This window comes from Eumetopias jubatus, unplaced genomic scaffold (assembly GCF_037043125.1).
Source record: "Eumetopias jubatus isolate StellerSeaLion01/CBP00866 unplaced genomic scaffold, mEumJub1_p1.0 scaffold_14, whole genome shotgun sequence".
NCBI lineage: Eukaryota > Metazoa > Chordata > Mammalia > Carnivora > Otariidae > Eumetopias > Eumetopias jubatus.
In genome coordinates, this window is record NW_028274820.1 from 101,357,056 (window position 1) to 101,382,758 (window position 25,703).

At 40.0% G+C, this 25,703-nt stretch overlaps 1 protein-coding gene across 8 annotated transcripts in view; it reads right to left on the bottom strand.

Annotated features, from left to right (window-relative positions):
• The window catches only part of EZH2 (enhancer of zeste 2 polycomb repressive complex 2 subunit), a 66,435-nt gene that overhangs the window by 9,509 nt on the left and 31,223 nt on the right, over positions 1 to 25,703 (bottom strand). For 3 of the 8 annotated variants that reach the window (XM_028106286.2, XM_088018659.1, XM_028106285.2), the window contains exons 4-10: positions 16,892 to 17,008; positions 13,944 to 14,064; positions 13,015 to 13,155; positions 11,992 to 12,094; positions 11,316 to 11,494; positions 2,388 to 2,479; positions 760 to 1,000 (exon numbers count right to left, since the gene is read on the bottom strand). In XM_028106286.2, the coding sequence (XP_027962087.1) occupies positions 760 to 1,000; positions 2,388 to 2,479; positions 11,316 to 11,494; positions 11,992 to 12,094; positions 13,015 to 13,155; positions 13,944 to 14,064; positions 16,892 to 17,008 (994 nt within the window). Of the gene's footprint in view, positions 1 to 759; positions 1,001 to 2,387; positions 2,480 to 11,315; positions 11,495 to 11,991; positions 12,095 to 13,014; positions 13,156 to 13,943; positions 14,065 to 16,891; positions 17,009 to 20,366; positions 20,546 to 25,703 lie in introns of all 8 variants that reach the window. The other 5 variants (XM_028106289.2, XM_028106284.2, XM_088018660.1 and 2 more) reach the window with 3 other exon arrangements.

The following is a 25,703-nucleotide window of genomic DNA, read 5'->3' on the forward strand; positions in this document are numbered from 1 at the left end:
ATGATCCCAGAATCCCGGGATCGAGCCCCGCGTTGGGCTCCCTGCTCAGTGGGGAGTCTGCTTGTCCCTCTGCCCCTCCCGTCCACTTGTGCGCTCTCTCGCTCTAATAAATGAATAAAAAAAAAAAAAAAGTAAAACTCAGGTTGTGCTTAAGAAAAAAGGAGTGAACCATCTCAAGAATAAACAATCAAGCCTCCCATGGAACACAAGGTTGGGCTGCCTTTAACACCATCTTCTAAAGTACAAGCTGAGGGGCGGCAGGCTGGCTCAGAGAAGCACGTGGCTCTTCATCTCAGGGTCTTGAATTCATGCCCCACATTGGGCGTAGGCCTACTTTAAAAAAATGTAAGTTGAGGGGATCTGCCACTGTTACTCATGGTGTAAGTCACAGGCCGAAAGGTTAAGGACAAGCCCAGCAGCAGAACACTGGTTGGGAGCGCCCGGGGGCTCTCCTACTCAGAACTGCCAGCGGATTAAAGCGAACGATGTCCTGTCCAAGAAGGACAGAGAAAGGACAGTGACCATCCCGCTTGACAACACGTGGGATCGTCAACCTTCCAACAATCAGGCGGGCAGGCCTCACGGGCGCGGGCAGAAATGCCGCTGCACACCGTCAGGGGTCTCTGCTCTCAGATTCGTCCCTATGCCCAGAGCTCGCCCCTGCAGGAGGTGCGCAGCCCATCCCCGCCCCAGCCCCGCCCCAGCCCCGCCCCAGCCCCCGCCCCAGCCCCCGCCCCCGCCCCTCCACCCGCGGCTTACCCGAGGAGCTGGAGGTCTCGTCCTTTTTCTCCTCCTCCTCCTTATCGTTGTTCTCCCCGCCGGTCTCGGCCCCTGCTTCCCTGTCGCTGTCCGTGTCCTTGGACTCCAGCACGTTGATGGTGGGGGTGCTGGGCCGGCTGCTGTTGGTGGGGAGCCTGCCTCTCCTGCGGCCACCGGGCCGCTTCGGCGGGGTCTTGATCCGCTCCGCGGTGAGGGCGGCAGCGAACTCCTTTGCTCCCTCCTACGAAGTGAAAAACGCACACGTCAAGGCCCAGCTCCCCAAGGCGTTTTGTTAGATGAGAAAAAAAGGACCGCATAAAGCAAGTTAGTCAATAAATATGTCACAATACCCATTTTTACAAATCATCATTTCCGTATCTAGATGCTCTTGGTTTTCTATCTGCTTTTGATAGTTTACAACTTTCAGAAAGGTACATACACGTTCTCCTTGTGCTTACAGGGGGTGAAATTAGACAATTCTATGTGAGCTGGTGAACTATATAAAGTGACTGTAGTAAGTTACAACATAACATAAAAAATAAGTCTCTTTAAATATGAACTTTTACAAGAAGAATCATACCTAATGTGCATCCAGAGTCGTACTTTCCTATTTCAGGCTTCAAGATACCTCTCTCCGATAATATTTAAAGTACACAAGAAGAATATAAAACAGAGAAGCATGCCAGACTTCGTCACTTCCTGCCTTACTATTAAAACATCCCATTTTTTTCCAGTGAGGGATGCACAGCCCCCAGAAGTCGTGAAAGGAGCTTGAGGAGCAAGGCTGTGAGCATTACATTCTGCATCAGCAAGTCCAATAATCCAGTCTTAGAGAGTATGAAACAACAGTAAGATCATGGATTATAGAGAGACCACAGAAACATCTTAGACGAGCCAAATAAAATTCTGCCTTTACAGAGTATTATAAAACAGTGCTCGAGAATTCCATTTTTAGTGGCAGTAAAAGGGAGAAGTTTGAGAGCAGCCAACAGTTTTACACTTCATTCTACAAAAACCAAATTGCTTAAAAATAGGATACCTTCTGCAGGTGCCATTCAATGAATCTTCTGTCCAAAATCCAACAGGCAATATATACCCATTTAGTTCCTAGGTAGGAGTGGCTTGGTTCAAAGAGGGGAAATGGTAAAAATAAGATAGTACCCGTAAAAAACAACTTTCCTACCTCATATTCTCCTAAACCCTTACCTTTTCTCCATCATTTAAAAAAACAAAACCTGTGGGACCGACCACCTGACTCAAACTACCATGGGGTCTAAGACTCGAGAAGGGCTAAGCTGAGGAAGGCTCACCGAACTGCTGGGGCTTAGGGGGCTACCTGTGCTTCTCACGCTCATAACGTGGTGGCAGGTGTAAGAGTCCTTGATCCTAAAGGCCTCAGAAGGCTGCTGAAGTGATTAACACAGATAGACAAAGAATAATACAAGATTCATGAAGGACTAGAATGTGCAGTACGTAGCGGCTAGGAAGGAACCCGCACGGGTGAGAATCTCTGCCTAGTATACAGCCAAGTACGGGAGCAACAGTACCACGCTGCCTTCAGAGACCTCGCCACAGTCCACCAGTAAGACTCCTCCAGTGCCCTCTGACCATGCAACGCTCGAGCTTACCAAGTGCTGGTAACACTGTGGTCCGCACGGTTTGTTGTCTAGAGCCGTCTCTGTGTTCTTCCGCTTATAAGTATTGGGTGTTGCATGAAAAGCTGCAAAATAAACAAAGTATCCAAATATAACTATATTTACTTTTTCATTTCCACCGTTTCAATGGAAAAAGTCACTTAATACATTACAAACTTGCCAAAGTGTTATTTCCATTACAGAACTTTCCTTCAAGCTCTTACTGAAGCATCTCCACGTATTCTCGACTCTCCCCGGGAACAGTGCCGCTCCTCCCCACCAACCCCTAACCAGGGGGGAAACAGTAAATTCTGGAATAATTAGTGATTCCCTATTTTTCTCCTTACAAGTAAAACTGAGGCACATAACTCTAAAGTCTTGATTGTGAACATTTATTTAGTCTTTAATATTTCCACAGAAACAACTGATACGTCCCCTCTACTAGGAAATCAGATTTCCTATTTTTTACCAAAAGAATTCTAGCATCTACAATTTCTTGATTTCCAAGTGAAGTTCAACAATCGGCTTGCCAAAATGGAGAGGAACAGGACAGCACTTGTTAAATAACTAGTTTTTAAAAATAAAGAGGATGAGATGCCCGGGTGGCTCGGTCAGTTAAAGCAGCCGACTCTGGGTTTTGGCTCAGGTCATGATCTCAGGGTCTTAAGAGCGAGCCCCGCATCGGGCTCCCTGCTCAGCGGGGAGCCTGCTTCTCTCCCTCGCCCTCTGCCTTACCCCCTGCTTGTGCACGTTGTCTCTCTAAAATAAATCAATCTTTAGAGGACAAGGGCACCTGGCTAGCTCAGTTGGAAGAGCATACAGCGCTTGAACACAGGGTCATGAGTTCGAACCCCATGTTAGGTGTAGGGATTAAATAAACAAACTTTTAAATAAATAAAGAGGACAGCCTCAGACCACTGAAATTCAGTTTCTTCAGATAAGACACAATTCAGGAATCTAGTGAGAGCCTGTAGTCAGCACCCTTCTCCAGGAAACACGTGGTCACATAAAAGAGGTCTAGAAAGAAGTGCTTGAAACTTAAAATCCCCAAATACTGTGATAACAAAAAGATTCAAATTCTAGTACAAGGGCAAACTAAACATGAACGCACAGCAGTGAAACCCTTAGAAAGCCTACTTCCAGCTATCAAGGCAAATCCTAGAAATGCCCTGTTCAGAATCACACAAGATGAAAATTACCTTAATTTGGATAAAAATAAGTGACATATTCACGAAACAAACCATTTAAAAAACACCTGTAGGGGCACCTGGGTGGCTCAGTCGGTTAAGCGCCCAACTCGTGATTTCAGCTTAGGCCCTGATCTCACTGAGTCATGGGATTGAGCCCCAAGTCAGGCTATGTACTCAACGTGGAGTCTGTTTGAGATGCTCTCCCTCTGCCTCTGCCCCTCCCCCAACTCAAGCACATGCTCTCTCCCCCCAAAAACAAATACAGTAAAAAAAAAAAAAAAAAAAAGGTCTCTAAAAAGCCATACTTCTATCCACAGAACTTAAATAGGAAAGACAGACTGATGAGGGAAATAAGGAAAAAAAGACAAAGTTATGTTTTTTGAAGTAGAAATTCAAGGCTCAAATTGAAGTTTCTTCAAGTGTGTGTTAGATTTCCCTGTGAAATGACAGACTGACACCACAACTAATTTAGCACTGGATTACGTTTTTGAACAGGTGAGGACCCCTAAAATACAAAGTCTGAGCCTGTAAAAAGTTAAAGTCACACCAGCAGCAAGGAATTACATTGATCCAAAAAACAAGATCGTCCTTAAGCCAGTTAGCAGCACAAACGGAGTGATCTATTTTTGGTAAAATTTGTTTTTAGTGTGGATGTCTCCCCTATTTATATAAAGATTGATGTTCCTGATTTCACCTGATCCAGTGAAAAATACAAAGGCACATACATATCTGTACACACGTGCACAGAGGAGGAGAGCACCCCCAACCTGTCCTGGGCGGGGAGACGCCACAGAGACATCAGTCACACAGCACTCACCAGCCAAGGTCTGACTATGAAGGAAAAGCTAACCCACTAATAATCAAAGGTACTTTATTATCAAAGGTAAAAAAACATTCTTAATTTCACATAGCATTTAGCTCAAGAAAGAAAACTATTCTCCTTACTAGACTTCCCTCAGAATTTCAAACTTCAATTGTTTAAGAAAACCAGTTCTTTATTATAAAGAATTGCCTCTTCTAGAAATGTCTTGACTATTTGAGATTTTCAAAATACTTAATATTTTCACATAGGCATCTTGAAATACTAGTATTTCAAATAAGTTATTAAAATATTTTTCAAGCTAAATATAATACGGGGGGAGATTATATAAAATTCCCTGATCAAGAAAATTATTAGAAAATTGAAGCAAGGTGCTTTCTTAAAAACTTTACAAAAAGGAGAAGACATGGAATGTTGAGGGCTTTTGGTTTTGGGGTTTTTGGGGCTTTTTTTGTAATTTCAAAAGCAACCTACAAAACCTTGATGAAAAATGTGAAGGTTTTCAAAGGCAGAAAGACCGTTGGGATAGACAGACCCAGCTCTTCCCTATCCCTGTGAGTGAGTCAACTGGCAATTCTAAAAAATGGCTCCGAAATACAGAGTAGACCCTCAGGACCTTCTAATGTTTCACCAAGTAATGATATCTCAAACACAGAACTGGGGAATCAGAGAATTTCAGAGTTGGGACAAACCTCAGCAATCACCTATGGTGATTTTACAAGTTAGGAAACAGGACCAAAGAGAATAGTTTATGTGGCTAGTTAGATGGCAGGTGTGCTGAGACCCTCATCCAGCAAGCTTGCCACATGGAGGAAGAGAAACCTCCCCTCTCTGTAATTACAACACTTCCCTTCCCTTAAATACTTCAGCTCGTTGTCATGTGATAAATATGACAAAATAAATGAACACATTTTAGTACAAAGTGTCAGTTTTATACATTAGGTTCTGCTCAAAGTACTGATCCTGTCTGCTCTGATAAGAACCTGGTATTAAGAATTCTTATTGAAGGGGCGCCTGGGCGGCTCAGTCCTTAAGCGTCTGCCTTCGGCTCAGGTCATGATCTTGGGGTCCCGGGATCGAGTCCCACATCCGGCTCCATGCTCAGCAGGAAGCCTGCTTTGCCCTCTCCCTCTGCCTGTGTTCCCTCTCTCACTGTGTCTGTCAAATAAATAATTAAATCTTTAAAAAAAAAAAAAAAAGAATTCTTATTGAATAGCAGCACCTGGGTGGCTCAGTCGGTTGAGGGTCCGACTCTTGGTTTTGGCCCAGGTCATGATCTCAGAGTAGTAGGATCGAGCCCCATATGGGGCTGCCCGTTTAGAAGGAAGTCTGCCTGAAGATACTCTCTCCCCCTGCCCGTTTCCCCACTCATGCATGCTCTCCTCACAAATCTTTAAAAAAAACTTCTTACTGCTCTACTTATAGTTGGAATCACATAAATTCTTGTGGTATCACAGAGAGCAGACTTGTAATACTCAGCACCTTACAAAAAGACGGTGTCAACGTTCGGAGCACCGGCCGGTAGTAACAGCAGGTCACGCCGCTACCGGTCAAAGCTCCTGTCTTCAAAGCACACAATCCGAGGCTTTAGGCATTACCTCATTTAATCCCCACAAAATCCCCCAGGTATGAGGATTCTCATCCCCATTTTACAGATGAGAAAAACCAAGATTTAGGGAATCACTCCGAGTGACTTAAAATCTGAGGTTTAAATCACTCTAATAACATGGCAACTATGAACTCTGTCTGAATTTTATCATTACGCATCTGAAATACTAAAAAAAGTCAACCATCAACTACAAACTATGGAATACTGTTTCTGAAATTCTAACCATTAAAATGTTAAAAGCTGGGCGCCTGGGTGGCTCAGTTGGTTGAGCGACTGCCTTCAGCTCAGGTCATGATCCTGGAGTCCCGGGATCGAGTCCCACATCGGGCTCCCTGCTCAGCAGGGAGTCTGCTTCTCCCTCTGACCCTCTCTCCTCTCATGCTCTCTCTCTCACTCTCTCTCAAATAAATAAATAAAATATTTTAAAAAATAAATAAATAAATGTTAAAAGCTCTACAATAAGCATTAATGCAAATTCCAAAAAGAACAGACTTTTTTACATAATATCAGAAATGACAAACAGAACTGGGTTTTATGCTTAAAGTGGATTCCTCTGTAGGCCATACAGATAATAGAAAACCCAGCAAAACATTTATTCCAAGGTTCTACTTTTGATCCTATTTAAGCATATAAAATTTCCCAACCTCAATTTCCCAGCCTGCCTTCCTTCCCTCCCTATCAGAAATGTGTTACCTCTTTCTACCCACCCACAGTCAATTCAGGAGCCGACCCTGGTTCCTCTAACAAGTGCCAAAGACAGACCAGGCCACCCATTTTAGGCTGAGGCTTTTATAAAGAAATTATATGATTCCAAGTTTGCAGAACAACCCGTTTCCAATTTACAGAATGGACCAAGGTCTAAAAGTTACTTGGAATACAAAGTGGGATTCGTGCCCAAACCAAAGCCACTCATCCTTCATGGTTCGTTAGAACACACAGGCCCCTCTAATGGAAAAGATCCATGGTCAGATACTGAGCTCTGGCTAAGATGAACTGCCAAACCCCTACCATCAAAACATCTTCTTTATAGATAAAAATGGTAGACACACCCAACATCTAAATACCCTAATATCAGTAAGACTACCACACAGAAATAATAAGAAATATATATATAACGACCAAAAAAGGCCCTTTCACCCAGAGGTTTAAAAAATTCTCCCTTAAACAATGAGTTAAAAAGAAAACATAAAATATTCCTTAAAATTCCTTATAAATAGTAATACCAAACATAAGAAGCTAAGAGAGGTTGAAACAGTACTCTAGAGACACTTCATTGCATGTTAAAAGCATATATCCAAAAAAAAAAAAGAGGAAAGAATGAAAACAATGCAAAAATAACATCCATAAAGAGAAAAATAGTAAATCTAATACAGTAGCTGATTCTGAGGGAAAAATAAACAAAACAGATTTTCAAAATAAACCACCTTTTAAGCTCATCAAGAAAAATGAGAGAATGAAACATTTAAGAAGAAAAGAATTAGAACACACAGATCAACTTTATATAAATAAATTTCAAAACCTGAGTGAAATAATATTCCAAAAGTGATCCAGAAGCCAAAAAAAAAAAAAAAAAAAGTATCTACTAGTACCAATTATTACTTAACACCGTACTTAAGACACAAGCCAATGAAATTAGACAAGAAAATAAAATCATAGGGGCACCTGGGTGGCTCAGTTGGTTAAACGACTGCCTCCAGCTCAGGTCATGATCCTGGAGTCCTGGGATCAAGTCCTGCATCGGGCTCCCTGCTCAGCAGTTGAGTCTGCTTCTCCCTCGGACCCTCCCCCCTCTCATGTGCTCTCGCTCTCTCTCTCTCATTCTCTTTCAAATAAATAAATCTTTTAAAAAAAATAAAATCATAAAGACTGGAAAGACAGAAAATATCAATAACTGCAGATAGTTTACTTACATAGCTCAAAAGCTCAAATAAGAATCCACTGAGAAACTAATATAAACAGGGACAATTGATAAGGTATCAAGGAAAGCCAGGCAACAACCCATTAATACCTAGAAATCATTTTAAGAAAGAACGTACGGGCACCTGGGTGGCTCAGTTGGTTAAGCGACTGCCTTCGGCTCAGGTCATGATCCTGGAGTCCCGGGATCGAGTCCCACCATCAGGCTTCCTGCTCAGCAGGGAGTCTGCTTCTCCCTCTGACCCTCTTCCCTCTCGTGCTTTCTATCTCTCATTCTCTCTCTCTCTCTCTCAAATAAAATCTTTAAAAAAAAAAAAAAAGAACGTACAAGAGCTACATGAAGAAAATTTGAGTTTACTGACACAAAAGGAAACTTGATCATATGGTTACACTTAATCCTCATTTTAAAATGTCAGTTTTCCCTTAGGTAATTAATTAATTTAATGGGATTCCAATAAACATACTACCTAGACTTTTTTTTTAATTAGACAAACTAAAGATTCTAAAAGTTACATTAAAAAACAAGCAAGAATAGCCAGAAGATCTCTGAATAAAGCCTCCTGGACAGAAAGACTCAAGGAACAAACGCAAAGGAAAGAGACCCGAGCGCACATGGTGACAAGAAAGGGGGAAATGAAGGCGGCGGGTGTGGGACCATGGAGGTGGAGGGGAGGGGTGGATCCAAAATTGTAAGAGAATAAATTCCAGTGACTCAACGTTAGATGCAAAAGAACGAAGCCTATCTAAGTACCGTGGATCGGGTTCACTTGCACTTGTGGGAAATGACGCACAGGTACAGCCAAGGTTACTCACTGTGCACCGTTAGCACGTGAGGCACAAACAATCCAAACGCTAACCCTTAGGAACCAGTTCAGTAAGTTCTCCCTTCTCCTACAGCGGAAGACTACGCGGCTCTCCAGACAGGAATAATACCTACCAATATTTACTAAGTCAAAACAGGGAAAAGCCTGAGGAGTATGATACCATTCGAATAGGACAGCCAGAAAAAGAGTATCTTTGCATTTTGCCAGAAAAAAGATGTGAGTGGTGTAAAGAATGAGGTACAAACTCTATGGATGAGGGCAGAAGTAGAAGGGAAAATTCACTAGACACCTTTTAATACATTTTTTTAAATGTATGTCATGTGAATGATGATCTGTTTAAACAATGGTGACTAAAAACAAGCCAGGTACTGTTTTTTTGTAAGTTACACAGAGTAATAAATTTAATCCTCACAACCAACAGCTTATGAAGAACTATGTTATTCTCCTCTCACACAGACAAAAACAAAATTAAAGCACAAAAATAAATTAAAAACAAAATTAAATACATATATTTAATAATGTATTTACTGACTCATTTTACCTAGGAAAAACCTTTGGTGTGTGATATTTTGTCAAAATTAACGGAAAGCAATGAATACCTAGGGAATCTATCAAGGCTGAATTATGAAGAGATTGGCTCTAGTGTCCAGAGAAGGAAAAGGGGGGTACAGCACCTGCTGGACCCACTGCTCCCAAGGGCTACAAGCGAGCAGCCTGCCATTCCACAGAAGCAAACTTCACTAAAGTGAAATAATTACCTATCTTCCTCCCAGCTTGAATAAAGAGATAATTATCAGGTTCAAGATTCATCAAAATTACTCAAATCTAAAGATCACAATAAAATAACTCATGTAATAATGTTTAAAAGTAGTATCTTACTTCCTTTGATTCATTCGTACAACACAAAAGGTACAAGAAATGCTGCATCTACAAACAAACTGGAGGGACCATTTCACAGAGCTCCCACCCACTGTTTCTGCTATAGTGGTATCTGAAGGCAATTTATAATACTTTTAATGAAAATTGTACATAGTTTATAAAATGACTGTGTGTAAAGGTGAATTAAATGCAATTCAAGGCAACTATGCCAAGGGCTGTATGAAGACAACACTGCCAAGCCCAAGGAAGATATTTGATCTTTGTCCAATGGCTGAAAAAACCCATGGCTGGCATACCAGAGATTACTAGAACTACGAAATCATCAAGATTAGGAAGGTGGTTAACAATAGCCAAGGACATGGAAAATATAATAATTCTAAAAATCTACTTCAAATTTTTCTAATTGAAGGTAACTACACCACTACTACCACACACACACACACACACACACACACACACACACACACACACACACACACACTCTCTCTCTTAAACCATTTCCAGGTCAAGATACTATCACACAACAAATTATGAGACACAGCAAATATAAGGAGACAGAGCAAAAACTCAAAATGAGACAAGACAGAACCGCTTGGACAGGCTAATTAACATTAAGAGGTACCACCGGATAATGAGGGGAAAACTGCTGTAAAAAGACAGCCAGGGGAACTCAAAGGGGCCACTTAGCATAGGGGAAAATGCCTTCACAGAGGTCAGAAGCCCCTAACGGTGTGACCATGCCACAAACGGCTGCACTAAAATGAATACGGAAAAAGCGAACCTTTATTAAGGTAAACTCTGCTTAGGAAACCAAGGAGGTATCAAATATGTTTTCAAAATGTGCACCTCAAAAGTAGTTGGTGATTTTTAAATTGTGTTTTAAAAGTTTCTGTTACCTGGAAAATTTTCTACAAAACCTCATTCCCCAGCAATGTCAGAAAAATAAAGTAGTATTATACGGGACATACTTAAATTTCATTAACAACATTTTAATTTTATGCTTTCCCTGTACTCAAATGCAGTTTTGTTTTGTTTTGTTTTTTTTGAGAGCAAGAGTGAGTGTGCACAGAGTGGGGGGGCGGGGAACAGGACACAGACAGAGGGAGAGTCTCCAGCAGACTCCCCACTGAGTGTGGAGCCAGATGCAGGGCTCGATGCCACGACCCTGAGATCATGACCTGAGCCAAAATCAAGAGTCAGATGCATAACTGACTGAGCCACCCAGGCTGCCCCCCAAATGCAGATATTTTTAAAAGTAATTTCCTCAGAGAAACAAAACAAAACAAAAACCCACTAAATAGACAAGAACATATATAAGCATCTTTTCAGCCAATTTCTTATTCAACAAAATCTGTTCATCAATATCACAGGGTTGCTCTAGGCTATCAGCTAATTCACAGTAATAGCTTTATTACAAAATAACTGCTTGGTTAGCATTTATGGAAAAACCACTGACCTGTATTCCAAATTAGTGGAAGACAGGTGGTCCAAATTAAATACGTGCAAAAGACTTCACAGCAACCCTCAAGCAACAAAGTACAAAAGTATGATACTCTGACCCTAACATATTTCTCAATCATAACTGCCAGATTAAATGATAAATCCTAGTTATAATAAATGACAACACTTTCCAAGTTGCTTTAAGACATAATTCCACAACAAAGATAGAAAATGAAAACGTACAATAATTGCACTTACGATGTAGGAAGCAGTCATATTTAAAACATCGCCTACAGAAAAGTGTATGAAATGAATGCAGGCTTTGCTCCCTCTGAACAGATTTAGCATTTGGTCCGTCTATGTTCGGGGTACATTCAGGAGGAAGGGCGCCCGGGAGCTGCTGTTCGGTGAGCTCTTTATACCTAACATTAACCAAGAAAAACGCAAGTGAAGGTAGAACAAAAACTTCCTCTCTGAAAATACAGTTTCTAAACGGTGCCATGTATTCTTTGTGATGTTCATCTTGCCCAAACACGCAAGGAAAGGTCTAACCCACGACAATCTTTATTTAGATGAAGAGCCAATTAAAAATTACGCATGGTATATCAAGAGTCAAGTTCACGGGTAGGATTCAGATCATGAAAAATGTTACTATATTAATTAAAATAAACTTCAATGACACTAACGTCTCTACAAGTGTCCAGAGAAATTCTCCTCTCCACATACGACCGTCAATGATGTCGTGTGTTTACGGCGCCTACGGTAACTGTCCTGAGCAGAGCACCACAGACAGGGTTGAGAACCCTGCCGCAGTCAACAGAGGTGGCCCAGGGGCTCATCAGCTACATCAGTTCCGTTTCTGATAAACCAAAATGCTGAGCTGCATACAAGCAAGACTGCCTCAAAAGAAAAATCTTACTTTTCCTTTAGTTCTTCTGCTGTGCCCTTATCTGGAAACATTGAGGAAATGGCTTCAAAAATTTTATCTGAAGGAAATTTCCGAGGTGGGCGGCTTTCTTTATCTACATGGGAAAATATGAAAGGAAAAAAAGATGACAGTAAACAAGTTTTCAATCCTTCCTTCTCTCCACGAAACTACATCTAACAAAGCCGATTTCCTAAGAAATTATCAACTCTGTGTTTCACTTATTTCTGACATATGTCACATGTATCCATGGAGTGCTGGTAAGCCGAACAAAAAAACTCAAAAATCAATTATGGAAAGTTTTAGGCCCACGGGGAGGCAGAAGACCCAGGTTCTAATCCCAGATCTGCTACTGACGGGGTCTGTGACCTTGCCTGGCCACTATCCACTGGGGTCTGTTTCTTCACTGTAAAACGAAGGAGAGGAAGCACATGATCACCGCCTGTTGTATAACCATTACACTTCTTTCAGATCGCAGTTTTTCCCCACATTCTTCTATGCTGTTTAATAATGTGCTCTGCCAAGTCTCCACCGACTACAGGCTCTGGCTTGGGGTCCTCTACCTTTCTTGAGTCGGTCAGAAGGGTTCCCATCATAGTGTTCTGGGTTCTGTTTCTTCCCAAAAGTGTAACCCTAAGTTCCTTAGCTGCACTAAGCCAGTCTCTTCAACTATAAAATAGATCTGATTGATGCTAACAGAAACCTTGTGGAGCACAGAGTGACGGGCCCATTCACTTATACGTAGTCAATGATCAACAGGTTATATTATAATGATGATTATGATGATTACCCAGCAAAATCCCAAAAACAGAACCCGTTCTTTTGTTAGCCAAAGGAAATAAAGACACCCAAGTGAGGATGAAATGTTACAAAAGATATTCTCATTTTGATTCTATTACTATCAATATGATATTTCAGAAAAGAAAAAAAAGAGAAAGAAGGAATTAATATGTTTGTACTTTATTGTTTTTGAAAACTGCTGTCGTGGCTACACACAAACCTAATAAACAGACATACCATCTCTGTTCTCCTCTAGATCTTTCTGTTTTTCTTCTCTTTCATCAGGATCATCTCCATCATCATCATCATCATCATCATTGTACTGACCAAGAGCATTCACCAACTCCACAAAAATTTCATCATTTATAAACCCACATTCTGAAATTCATCAAGTCAAATATCAGAAATACACAGAGGAAAGTGGTGATGACAAAAGTTTACGTATGCCTTTTCTAACCTGGAAGAAACAGCCAGGGCCTATTAATTAGCACTAGAACATGGAGGTTAAAATGAGGCGGGAGATCATTTTCAAGACTGGCCTGAGGCAAAGTTAGGAAGACTATCTTCAACACCTGTCACTTTCTCTTTAATCACAGCCTCGCCCGTAAGTTTCGGGTGCCCACGGCTCGAACCTAAGTCACTAGAAACAAACTGTGGCCTCAGCCTCCTCCCAACAACGCTTCCCAAGAGAAGGGACAGTGATGATGTTACACAAGCCACCGTGCTGCTGGACACCTCGTCGGGGTCTCTGGGACAGGAAACACAGAAGCCACGGACGCAGTGGCTGAAGTGCAGGTCCTGTGGCAGCTAAGTGGGGCGTCCTTCTGAGCACAGGGCCGGGCCCTGACCCTAATCTTACTGTGAAGGAATCTTAAAATCTACAAACACCCAAACAACTCTATTTAATTTACATGTTACTGGCATTATAATTTATGTTATAACCAACTACGTGTCATTTTCAAATAGCAAAAATGAATTCTTCAATTTAAAAATAGTTACGGAAAACATTAAAATGTTTAGGCTTGAAAACAGGCCCGGGCCAGTCCAGCAAAAAACTTACTTTTGATATTAAAAAAAAAAATCTTTTTCACACCTATGCTTAAAAAATTCAAAGTATCTCTTGATTCTTTGGCATTTTTTTCCAAGAGAATAAACACAGGGCTCACCTCTATCCCCATGTACTTTTCCATCATAATTTTTTATTAGTTCTTCAATGAAAGTCCCATCCTGGTCTAAAACTTCATCCCCCATGTAAGGAATGTTATGTAAAACAGTTTCATCTTCCACCTAAAAATAAAAAATATATTTTAAAAGTAAGCTTATCCTAAATATCAAGATATTTTTTAAATCAATGTAATATAAAATACTATTTTTTTCCTAGGTAGATGTCTCTACCCAGTTCTCCAGATCCAAACTAAATAGCAAACTGTAAAAATATAAAGACCCCTCCCACCAATAAGAATTATCTCAGAAATCAAACTGTTTCTAGGGGAAAAAAATTAAGAAAAAATATCCTATTCACCTAATCTAACATGTCATCAATGATTTAAACCTACCATTATTTTATGCACCTCAAGAAAGGAAAAAGTATTGCGTATTACCACATGAACCAATAAATTTTAAGACACACCCAGTGTCTTAGAATTGATGAAATATGGTTTATCGAAACCACTTAAAACAGCGATACAATAGAAGATAATAACATAAGGATTTCTAAACTTCACTTGATGATGTAGCTATTCAGAGACCTTCAATCTAATAAAAATCTAAAGGATGTAAAATGGAGTATTGTAAAGCTTTTGCCAAACGGATTTGCTCTTATACATAAAATAAGAACATTCTACAATGTTCTACATACAGTATTTCAATGCTGAGAGGAACAAGATGCCTATCCAAATTGATCACGCTAAGCAAGATGAGAGATGAGTTTATGAAGGTTTGGAAGACAATAGGGGGAAAAGAAGGCGCTAACTTAGCAGAGACAGCCAATCCAAGAAAGGTTCAGAAGGGAGAACTTAAGAACACAAGGGACTGGAAGCAGACATGCATGGGAGGGAGAGAATCTTCAACGAAGGATAAAAAAGGCAGGAGCGCTAGATCAAGACTAGACAGTTCTGAAGCCCATATTTAAAGAGAATAAAGTGAGGACAGGTCTGTCTTTTGGTTAAAAAGAGAATTTTAGAAGGATAATTCTGATAAAGAGAGTGGCCTGGCTAAGAGGAGAGGACATGGCAGCTGCGGCCAGTGTAGGAGCCTCAGGCGGGGAGCACGCGCGACAGCGAACAGAAAAGGCCACAAGACACACAGGGGACCGTCACGTAAGAGCAGGTGGGAAAAACGAAGGCAAGGACAAAATCTCAACTAATCCCCAGATAACAAATTTAGGACAACTGCGAAGTTCAGAAGACAACAAAATCTTAGACAAACAGGAAAAGGGAAACTGGGAAAGAAAGTACATAAGGGATATAAAATTAAAACTTAGATTTTAATGCACTGATCTATCCAGAACCAAACTTACATACAACTAAAGAGTCCAGTTTGCACCACATCTCACTTTCACTAATCCCATTTAAACTAGGAGTATTAATTTTTTTTGGATAAAAGCCAAAATTAAGTCACAATTGGCTATTCTATCTTCCTAACTATATCATGTAAGCTTTGCTCCCCAAAACATATCCTAACCATAATAAAGATGGTGACCAGCAAAACCCATGGATAATTCTAAATAATACTGACAACTATAAACACTGTATCCTTTCAGAATTTTAGTCTAAGAATGAAATCTCCCATAAGCTCTTGCAATATAATTCTTAAACTAAATGTTTTTGCATGAAGTCTTAAATACACGAGGCAATTACATAAGAGTATCTGAAGTTTATCTTTAATCTCCCACTGTAAAATCTTTAAGTTACTAAAGACATTAGAAAACATCTTTTAAGGGGCGCCTGGGTGGCTCAGTAGGGAAAACATCTGCCTTCGGCTCAAGTCATGATCTCAGGGTCTTGGGATCGAACCCTGTGTTGGGCTCCCTGCTCAGCGGGGAGTCAGCTTCTCCCTCTCCCCCTGAACCTCCCCACTCGTGCTCTGTCTCTCTCTCTCTCCCAAATAAATAAAAAATCTTTTTTATTTATTTATTTATTTATCTCCCAAATAAATAAAAAATCTTTTAAAAAAAAATCTAGGGGGCACTTGGGTGGCTCAGTCGTTAAGCGTCTGCCTTCGGCTCAGGTCATGATCCCAGGGTCCTGGGATCGAGTTCCACATCAGGCTCCCTCCCACTCCCCCTGCTTGTGTTCCTGCTCTCGCTATCTCTCTGTCAAATAAATAAATAAAATCTTTAAAAAAAAAAAAAAAATCTACGTACATGGCGGGCTCAGTTGGTCTAGCACATGACTATTGATCTCAGGGTTGTGAGTTCAAGTCCCATGCTGGGCATGGAGCCTACTTAAAAAAATCTAGTAAGCAATTCTCTAAAGTACGCTCACCAAGGACTTCTATCAATATTTTTACTTATTTTACATATCAATAATAAAACTATGTATTTTTTACTTAACACAAGTCAAGAATGCACACTCAGATTTCTCTCGTTTCATCTTCCTTCATCCTACCTCTATAAAGAATTAAATACCAGCATTTCATTACAAAAGCTATTGGGCCAGTGTTATCTGTGGAAATATGATGAAGTTTGTGTTTTATAATCCCTCAGAGTATTTCATAATGTACATTATCATTTAATAACATGCTGCCTAAAACCATTTCAGTAAAAAGTTCTCAATTAACAAAACCTCTAAATCAACTGAAATTACAGAATACTGACCGACCTTTTCAAGCATAAGAACTATAAGCTTCATCTTTTAAACATATTTTTAATCCCAGGTAGGATTTCTGCTTAACACTTTTCCTTTAGAGAATACTTTAACTAGGAAAGACTAGAAAGAGAGCAACACCACAAAGGCTTATTAAAATATATATCGGTTAAAAAAAAAAATCAAGAGTGTTATCATTTCGATAATGTTTTTTACTAATACTATTCTTGATTCACCTTGACAAGAAAATTGTGTTTTATTTAAAATAAGTGATTATCAAGTAAGCAGATGACACATGAGTTACATACCATAAAATTCTGCTGTAGGGGAGACCAAGAATACATTATGGGTACTGAAGCAACAGCATTCAGAGTCTTTAATGGGATGACTTGTGTTGGAAAATCCAAGTCACTGGTCACTGAACACTAGAACAGAAAAAATAAAATTGACTCATAAGAATTAAAGGACAACCTTAAGCTGTCAACATATTATAAAGGGATGCTGCCCACTTAGATAATTTTGAAAAGGAAATTCCTTAACCTAATGACACAACAAGGTACCTAAAAACCATGAGGGAGTCTCTCCTTCTTACTTTCTTTTACTTAGGGTGAAAAAAAATGCTTCAGATTTTGCAAATTTTCAAAAGCTTCCAAGAACACTTCCCATACTTACCAATATCAATCAGAATCAAAACCAGCATTTGCTAGTCTCGGGTTAACTCACTATAAATTTCCTAGCTCGATGCTTAATTTTTTTACATTTCAACCACATGGAATAATATTATATATACCAAATATGCCTCTTAAGTCTCGCTTAGTAAGAATATGGAAACTGTTAGGTTCATCTTTCTTATCTTTTAAAAATCCCAAGCATCATTTGCTGATATTACCAGACGATAAACAAAGATGAAGGGTAATAACAGATCTGAGTTTCAATCACAACAAAAGAAGTTCATATCCACTCTGCAAAAGTATAATCTCTAAATTATTAATAGCTAATATTATTAAGCACTTTCTATGTGTGAGGCACTATTTTAAACACATTACATGTCTTACATATTTTGTCCTCATGACAACACTGTAAGATGAGGACTAATTCTTAGCCCCCATTTTACAGGTGAGAAAACTCAGTGAAAAAAAGGTAAGTAACTGGCCCAAAGTCATACATTACATAGGGCTAGAATTTAAACCCAGAAAGAAAGAAAGTCTGACTCTGGAGCCTCTGCTCTTACCCACTACACATACTGCCACAATACCGTATCTCTAGAATGTTTAAGTGCATCTACTCTCTTGAAATACCGTATTTCATCCAACCTGCGATGACCTCAATTTCAAGGCATTCCATTACTTTCTGTATCAGTGAGAAAATAATGTTGCCAATTAAACTGTAACATAATGTGTTCTTATCACAGCAATTCTAAGATGCATTCCAGCTTCAGATGTTAAAATATTCAAAATTTTGTATCTTTGATTCTATGAAATACGGTAAAAATCTGTGCCCAAATGACCACAGCACTTTCTATCCTGTCTAGGAATCCAGCTTTTCTTAGAGGACCATTACCCAATTATCAGGCTTCCAAGAACCTTCTCAAAAATACCCTTGGACATATATTCATAATCTACAATCAGTGAAAATAGAGCAAAAAGAAGAATTGAAGGAGTAAAATGAAACAAAAAATCATATATACACACGCATATTTATTAAATGTTTAATTTTTATCTGAGAGGTCTTAAAAATAGCAGGACTAGATTTGGTGAAATTACAGTGAACATCTTTGGCTTACAGGCCACACCTGGCCCTCAGCATCTCATCAGGCCAGGGGGATAATCTTGCAATGGTCACAGTCACTGCAGCACAAAATAGTTCCTTCCTGGTGGAAGTGAAGGTTTAAAGATAAGAGTAGTTAGAAAGAACTGTGACAGTGATTAATCCATTAATTTGCTTTGCAAAAGGGTCAAGATAAAGATAATAATACTAGAAAGCTCGTAGCTCAAGTAAACGAGAAGGTATGAACAGTTCACTACTACTCCAGAGCCACCATCCCTCCCGGTTCGGCGCTCTGGTCTCTGATACAGTTCTTCATCCATCCGTCCAATAACCCAATCATAATAGCAGTTAACATTTATTGAGCACGTACTATGTTGCAGGCACTGTGCTAAGTGCTTTGTATACATCATAACCACTGCTTCTCTCAGCCTCCAGCGTCACAACCTCACAAATGAGGAGGAGACTGAGGCTCACGGAAGTTAAATAACTTGCCTAGTCAGAAAGGTAGAAAGTTACCAAGCCAGGATGGAAGCCTAAGCCTGACTCCAACACCCACGCGCCTCCTCTCTGTGCTGCCCTCCTGCCCTTGAGATGCTCGCAGGGTCAGAAACCAAGCACAGCGGTGCCCGGGCTGCCGCCTGCCAGAGACGCCCTCTCCCCCATGCCCTCCTCTTAGTTCCCATACTACCAAGTCACCTGTGCTCCTCCCTACCTAACTGCCTAACTGTGGGGCCAGGAGTGCTCAGAATTACTGAATCAAGTATTATACACTGTCCGGGAATTTTAAGTTCAAAGTAATTGTAGTTTCTTACCAAAAAAATTAAGAGTTTTGGGGTTTTGTTTTACACTTGGAGGGAAGTAAATTAATACTGTGGTTTTAATTCTGAAGATTAGCCTCCTTTAGAGCTTGGGGGGGTGAGGGCAGCATGTTGCCTCTCCAACTCTTAACTTACCCACCTGCTTTATTTAACATCTGAACCGAAGGTCATACTTAAGGCTAGACAGCTTAATATTCCATTCAACTACCAAACAGGAGGGACTTTGCTTCATCTGTTTGCTCTAAGGATGTAGAAAATGCTCTGAATCTACTGAATGAGGTCCGCTGATTTCTCCCCTGAACAGAAAGAACTTAAACAAGCACAAAAATAAGATGGCAAAGGCTGCAGCACTAGGTACCACCTCCAACCCTGCACCTCTGTCAGATCCCATCATCTCAACCCTGAGCCTACGAGAGTCACCAAGGGGCCAGAAATCAGCTCTCTGAGGGCAAAAGCAGCTGAGACAGTGTGGTTTTACTTCTCTGTCTCACAATGATACTCAGCACAGTGTCTCAAAAAAGAGTAGGCACTCAAAAAATGTTTCTGGAATGAACAGACTGCATTTGCTGATTTTGCCTAATGGAGATTTCACTCCAATTTCTCTTTAAAGCTAAGAGAGCACCTACTTAGAAAATCAAAGGCCTATACCCACCTCATTATCTATATAGTATCTCTAGAAACCTAACCCACTCCTTAACTAATTAACCTTAACTAATAACCATATTCCTTTCATTTATGAAATAATATTCAAATGCAAAAGCATTTGTTGGTAAAACAAGTTTGGGAATTCTTATTTATTGACTTAACAGGAAAATTACTCAAAAAATTCCAGTTACTTACCAGTAACTTTTTTTCTTTGAAAATGTATCATCCTTGACAGGTTATGTAATTAAGTTTCATATCATTCAGAATACTGAGAAGGGTTCTGACCTCATGGGTCTCCAAAGCATTTTACCTGATCGGTCAAGTGTCCTGGACTCAGGAACTCACTAGGAGACCTACATCAACAAATAGAATTCTCCAATTCTCGTTCCTACTTGAGGATCACACAAGGAAGTTATTATAGGTGATTCATCATCAATGGTAAAGAAGGAAAAAAAAAAAAAAAACCTCTATTAGTTATCAAGGATGCTACATTTTCAGAGAAACACAGCTTACTGGTAAGTGACCGGGTTCCTCTGAGGATGGATAGACTTACATCAACCAGCTGGTACAATAGGCGACTGTGTGGCTGGACCACTGGGAGCTGGAGAGGGAAGTCAAGCCAAAAATAGTAGTTGGAGGAGTACACAACCAAACTGAGACTCTTGGCAGAAGGCTGGTTCCAAGTAAAAACTGTGTTATGGAAAATCGTAGAGGGAAGAGCAGGTGAATGGCCTGCAGGGAAGGGAAAGAAATTAAGACACCCTACTATGTGCCAAGCACTGTGCTAGAGACTTTACCAAAGTTAACTTCTTTAAAATCCACCACTACCCTATGAGGTCGATATGACTCCCCATTTTACAGTGGGACATCCCAAAGGAAAACAGCCATGGCTACCTGGTCTCTGAACAATCTTTAACCTCAGAAGTGTGAAGTCCAACTTCCGTATGGTGGGGGGAAAAAAATACAGTCAGTTAGCCAAGTTAAAAATATTCTTGGATACTAGTTGGTCCATTTAATTCATGCCAGAGACACAATGAACTGTTGATATTGTCTAATATCCTTCAGCCTTTCCAAGTAAAAACAGTAAGGAACCATCTGACATCTAAAGGGGTAAGGCATCAACTGCCACCCGAACGCTAGAGAAAAGCAGAGGATGATTTCTGAAACTGCCTCTATTCTTCAAAATCACAGCACAGAAAAGATAACACACCCAAATCTTAAGCTAGCCCTTCTGGTGAAAATGATAGTGTGTATAATTTAATTTCAGACTGCTTTTATGCAAAGAAGTCCTAAAGAAAAAAACTGGAATGAGTAAATACCAAGTTTGGATCAAAAAAAGCTTGACAGAATGAGTCCCTAACCAGGTCTTGGAGGCTGATCAGGAGAAAGGGGGGGGGGCGGGGGGGGTTCAAGACACGAGAGGCTCCAGCGGCAGAGGGTCAGAAATAAAAACCAGGAGGAAAAATTCCTCATCAGATCGTGACACAGATGTATTAATACAAGCAGCTCATCAAGGGTGCTGGGGCTAAGGAATCAAAGAGTGGCTCATAACCAGATTGTAAATTACGTCCATTTTTGTTGTTAAATATGTTATAGAGCCAACCCAGATGGGCAGAAGAACCTCTCTACCTGCAACACAGGGCTCTTGCTTCTGAGTTCACTTAAGCATTACAGAAAGATAGCATCCTCTAAGTGTCAGTTCTTATACTTCTTTTCAGAAGAAAAGTCCACACACACACACACACACACACACACACACGCGCGCGCGCGCGCGCATTTAACATAGAACACAGAACATTTGGAATGCAATTTCAGGAAGTTTAGACCCTTAAAACTCTTCCCTGAATCCTAATTTCAAAAGCCTAATCCGGAATGAAAGCAACCATAAATATATCAACCTAGTTAATCCTATTAAAACCCAATGCACAGGGAAAACCCAACGCAGTCTGGGGTCAGAAGGGGCTGTATTAAATCACTCCCCATAATCTGCAGTTTTGCTACAAACTCCAGTTTTGCTAAAATAACTGGAAACCAGAAACTGAACAATAGCCAATATGTAGGTTTTGGTAAAACTACAGAACACCCAAAAGGCACATGAAGCAGCTAACCGGAGCCGTGCAAACTCAAATACCGAATTCAAGAACAGTCCTATTAAGTGGGAAATAAGATCATTTCTGTCCCTTAAAAAAAAAAAAAAAAAAAAAACACTAAGAAATGGCAGACCCGAGTAGTACCGAAGCCCCTGGTTTCCATAAATCACGGCAACACGCTCGTTCTGAAGCTTCCATGAGTGGACGTGGGGCTGAAAGCTACAGGGCAGCGGGGAGAGCCAACACTGGCACCAGGCCACGGCCGCTGAGGAGAAGCACGAAGTCCAGGCTCAGGGGTGAGATCTGCTCAGAGGGGAGATCGGGGACCACCAATCAGGTCGGCCAAGCCTGCTGATTTTTACAATAAAGATTTATAACTGCTTTTTGATTGTTCGCTATTTACTAAGTAGTGTTGCAACAACGAGAAAGCTAAATACAAAAATACTAAAAACCAAATCCCCACTCATTGTTTATACCAAAGGAAATTCCTGGTAAGTGAAAACAACTAAACGGAAAGATGGAGAGGTAATTTATATAATCTTTACATTCGAAGCCTTTAGAAACACAGAAATCAAAAGAAATTCTAATTTGACTATATAAACATTTAAAACTTCTATAAATCAAAATATACCAGAAATAACATCAAAATGGGGGGGGGGAATCTGTACATGATTTAAAAAGGAGTATTTAATATACATACAAAAGTCCTTAAAAACCCTAAGAAACAGTCCAACTTAATTTTAACAGATCCAACACCCTAACAGCCAATTATGAAATACAAACACTAGAAACTGAACCTCATTGAATAAGTAATAAAAAGCAAACAAACTAATAACTTTTTACCTATCACACTGACAAAGATCCAGAAGATTGATATCACGCGTTGGGAACAGGGACAGACAGACACTGCTATGAACCGGTGGTGGGGTACAGATGGAGAATCTTTCTGGGGAACACCGTGCTGCCACCATCAACATTTAAATATGCATACCCTCTTGACCAAGTTATTTTATTTCTAGGAACTCCTCCTACAAAATGACTCAAAGATACAAAGATGCAGGTGAAGGGTATTGACCAAAATACTAACTGCAAAAGTAAAAAAAATAAAAACCTAAATGTCCATCTGTTACGAGCAGGGCAGTAAATGATGGCACATTCATGGTACCCAACGCTGCATTCTTAGAGACTGAGGACCTGGAAGGACGTTGTAGAGCGACGGCCCAAAATGCAGAGGGTGGGGAGATGGGCAAAATGGGGGAGGAGAGTGAGACAGTTTCCGGTTAGGGAATGACAGTCACAGGAATAAAAGGCACAGCAGGGGCACCTGGGTGGCTCAGTTGATTGAGCAGCCGACTCTTGGTTTCGGTTCAGGTCATGATCTCAGGGTCGCGAGCTCAAGCTCCTTTGAGCTCTGCACTCAACAGGGAATATTCTCGAGATTCTCTCTCTCTCTCTCTCTCTCTCTCTCTCTCTCTCTCTGCCCCTCCCCCCGCACACTCTCTTGCTCTCAACGTGCTAATAAATAAATTAATTAAAAAAAATAAAATAAAAGGCACAGCCTAGGGAACATCACTAACTGTACGGGTACAGTGTACGGTGACAGATGGTGGCCACACTGGCGGTGAGCACAGCATGAGGTACAGAGAAGTTGAATCACTATATCCTACACCTGAAATTAATATAACAGGGTGTGTAAACTATACTCAAAAAAAAAAAATGGGGGGCACCTGGGTGGCTCAGTTGGTTGAGCGACTGCCTTCGGCTCAGGTCATGATCCTGGAGTCCAGGGGTCGAGTCCCACATCGGACTCCCTGCTCAGCGGGACATCTGCTTCTCCCCGTGACCCTCCCCCCTCTCATGTGCTCTGTCTCTCTCATTCTCTCTCTCTCAAATAAATAAATAAAATCTTTAAAAAGAAAAAAATTTTTTAAGTGATGGCCCAAATTGGCAGGCACATTTTATCTGGGCAGTAACCTTTTCAAATACAATATATTTTATTATTATTAATATATTATATGTAGAAAAAGAGATGAGAAAGATTAAAAATCACAGAGGTTGGACTACAGGAACTTCTGCCTTCTGTTTCATATATTTCAGTGTAACCTGAATTCTCAAGAGTCATTTTGCAGTGGCCTTTCGTCAAAGAGAACGATTAAAGTTTCATTAACCCGACAGATATTCACATGACCTGGTATAAAACAATCAATACAAGGTAGCTCATGGAATCTGTCCAACCCTCCCAAAATGGTACTCCAGTAAAATTCTTTTATAAAATCTATTAAGATAAAGCAGAATCCTAAGCAGTAAATTTAAGTCAATCCATGTTATCCCAGTTCTAGGTCTAGTAAAATTTTATTTCTTCAGAGCAATAAACAATTTAACAATGCAGGCTAGACAAGCATTTCTTCTGCTTCAATCTGTTCTTAAAAGTAGCTGTCAAATTTTGGTTTTTGCATTTTGGGAAAAGAACTGATCTTTGTAGATCAGTGATCTTTGATCTTGATCAATGATCTTGATCTTTGTAGTCAGCTGAACAGTTGACTCTCTGTGTATATAAAACACCAACTATATACACAATGTTCTAGAAGTAAAACAGCAGATTGAAACCAACTTCTGCTGGTTTATTAGGTGCACAAAATAAACACTTGACATCTGTGAAAAATTCACTTTCCAAATGTCAGATACAGAATCTTAAGTTAAACTCAGACATTAAGTATATGATATTATTTAATATGACGGTGATACATAAATGCAAACATCATAAGTGACCTTTCTTTTTTTTTAAATGACCTCTGGAATAGCATAAATCATTTACATTAGTTCCTTTCAAAAAAAAAAGGAAATCCTCCTTTATGGTCATGTAAGAATCATTCCATCTATTTCAGCCTAAGGAAAGCCAGAAAGGAAGCTAAGACTACAGTGATTTGAAAAGCTGTATGGGTGGGAAGGACTGGCAGAGTTAACATAGGACTCAACTCTCCAGATAAGTACCAATAAAAGGTTAAAGAAAGGCAAAGAGCTACAGTAAGCAACTCGGAAACTAGTTCCTTAAGGCACCAAGAAAGGATGGCTGTGTTCAGACTAAGAACCATCCATTTATTTCTAAGACATGAGAAAAATGACCTTGCTCCCTGCCATATTTACTCAAATGGCTCATGAGAATCTAGACCTACTGGTTCTACAATCCTGAAATTTACAAAGGAAAGAAAGCATGTTACTATATTGCAAGTTGAGAGTGTACTTAAGAGCACTAAATTATATACTGGGTACACTAGTGTATCGTTTTTTCTTTGTAAATAGTAACAAAAATTTCTATTTACAATTAACTGAGGAAAAGTGCATTACCAGTCAATAAATAATGCAATCAAGTGTTTACATGTAAATGAGACAATGTTAGCCTTCTCCTTCAATAAAAATAGTAAATCCAAACTGCAAACATATAACTTACATTCTGTTATTTTGATAGAAGACTCTCCACCACCCGCACAAAAAATTTGCAAATATTAAACGACAGATCATGAACTCATAGGCATTTCAAATATTACTAGGAGGATCAAACCTATATGTATTAAATGTTTTATTTCTTCATAAATGCAAGGACTATGATGTCTTTCTAATGATTCTGCTGTGTTAGGCATCCTAAAGAAGTCCCACATGTAAATATACACTAAAAATTCTATTTTCATTAGTAAACAAGACACAAATTCCTACAAGTACATAAATTCTCCTGGGAGTCTAGAAATGCATACTGGCAGGATATTTTTAAATGACTAAACCAATCATACCACTTGCCCAGAAGA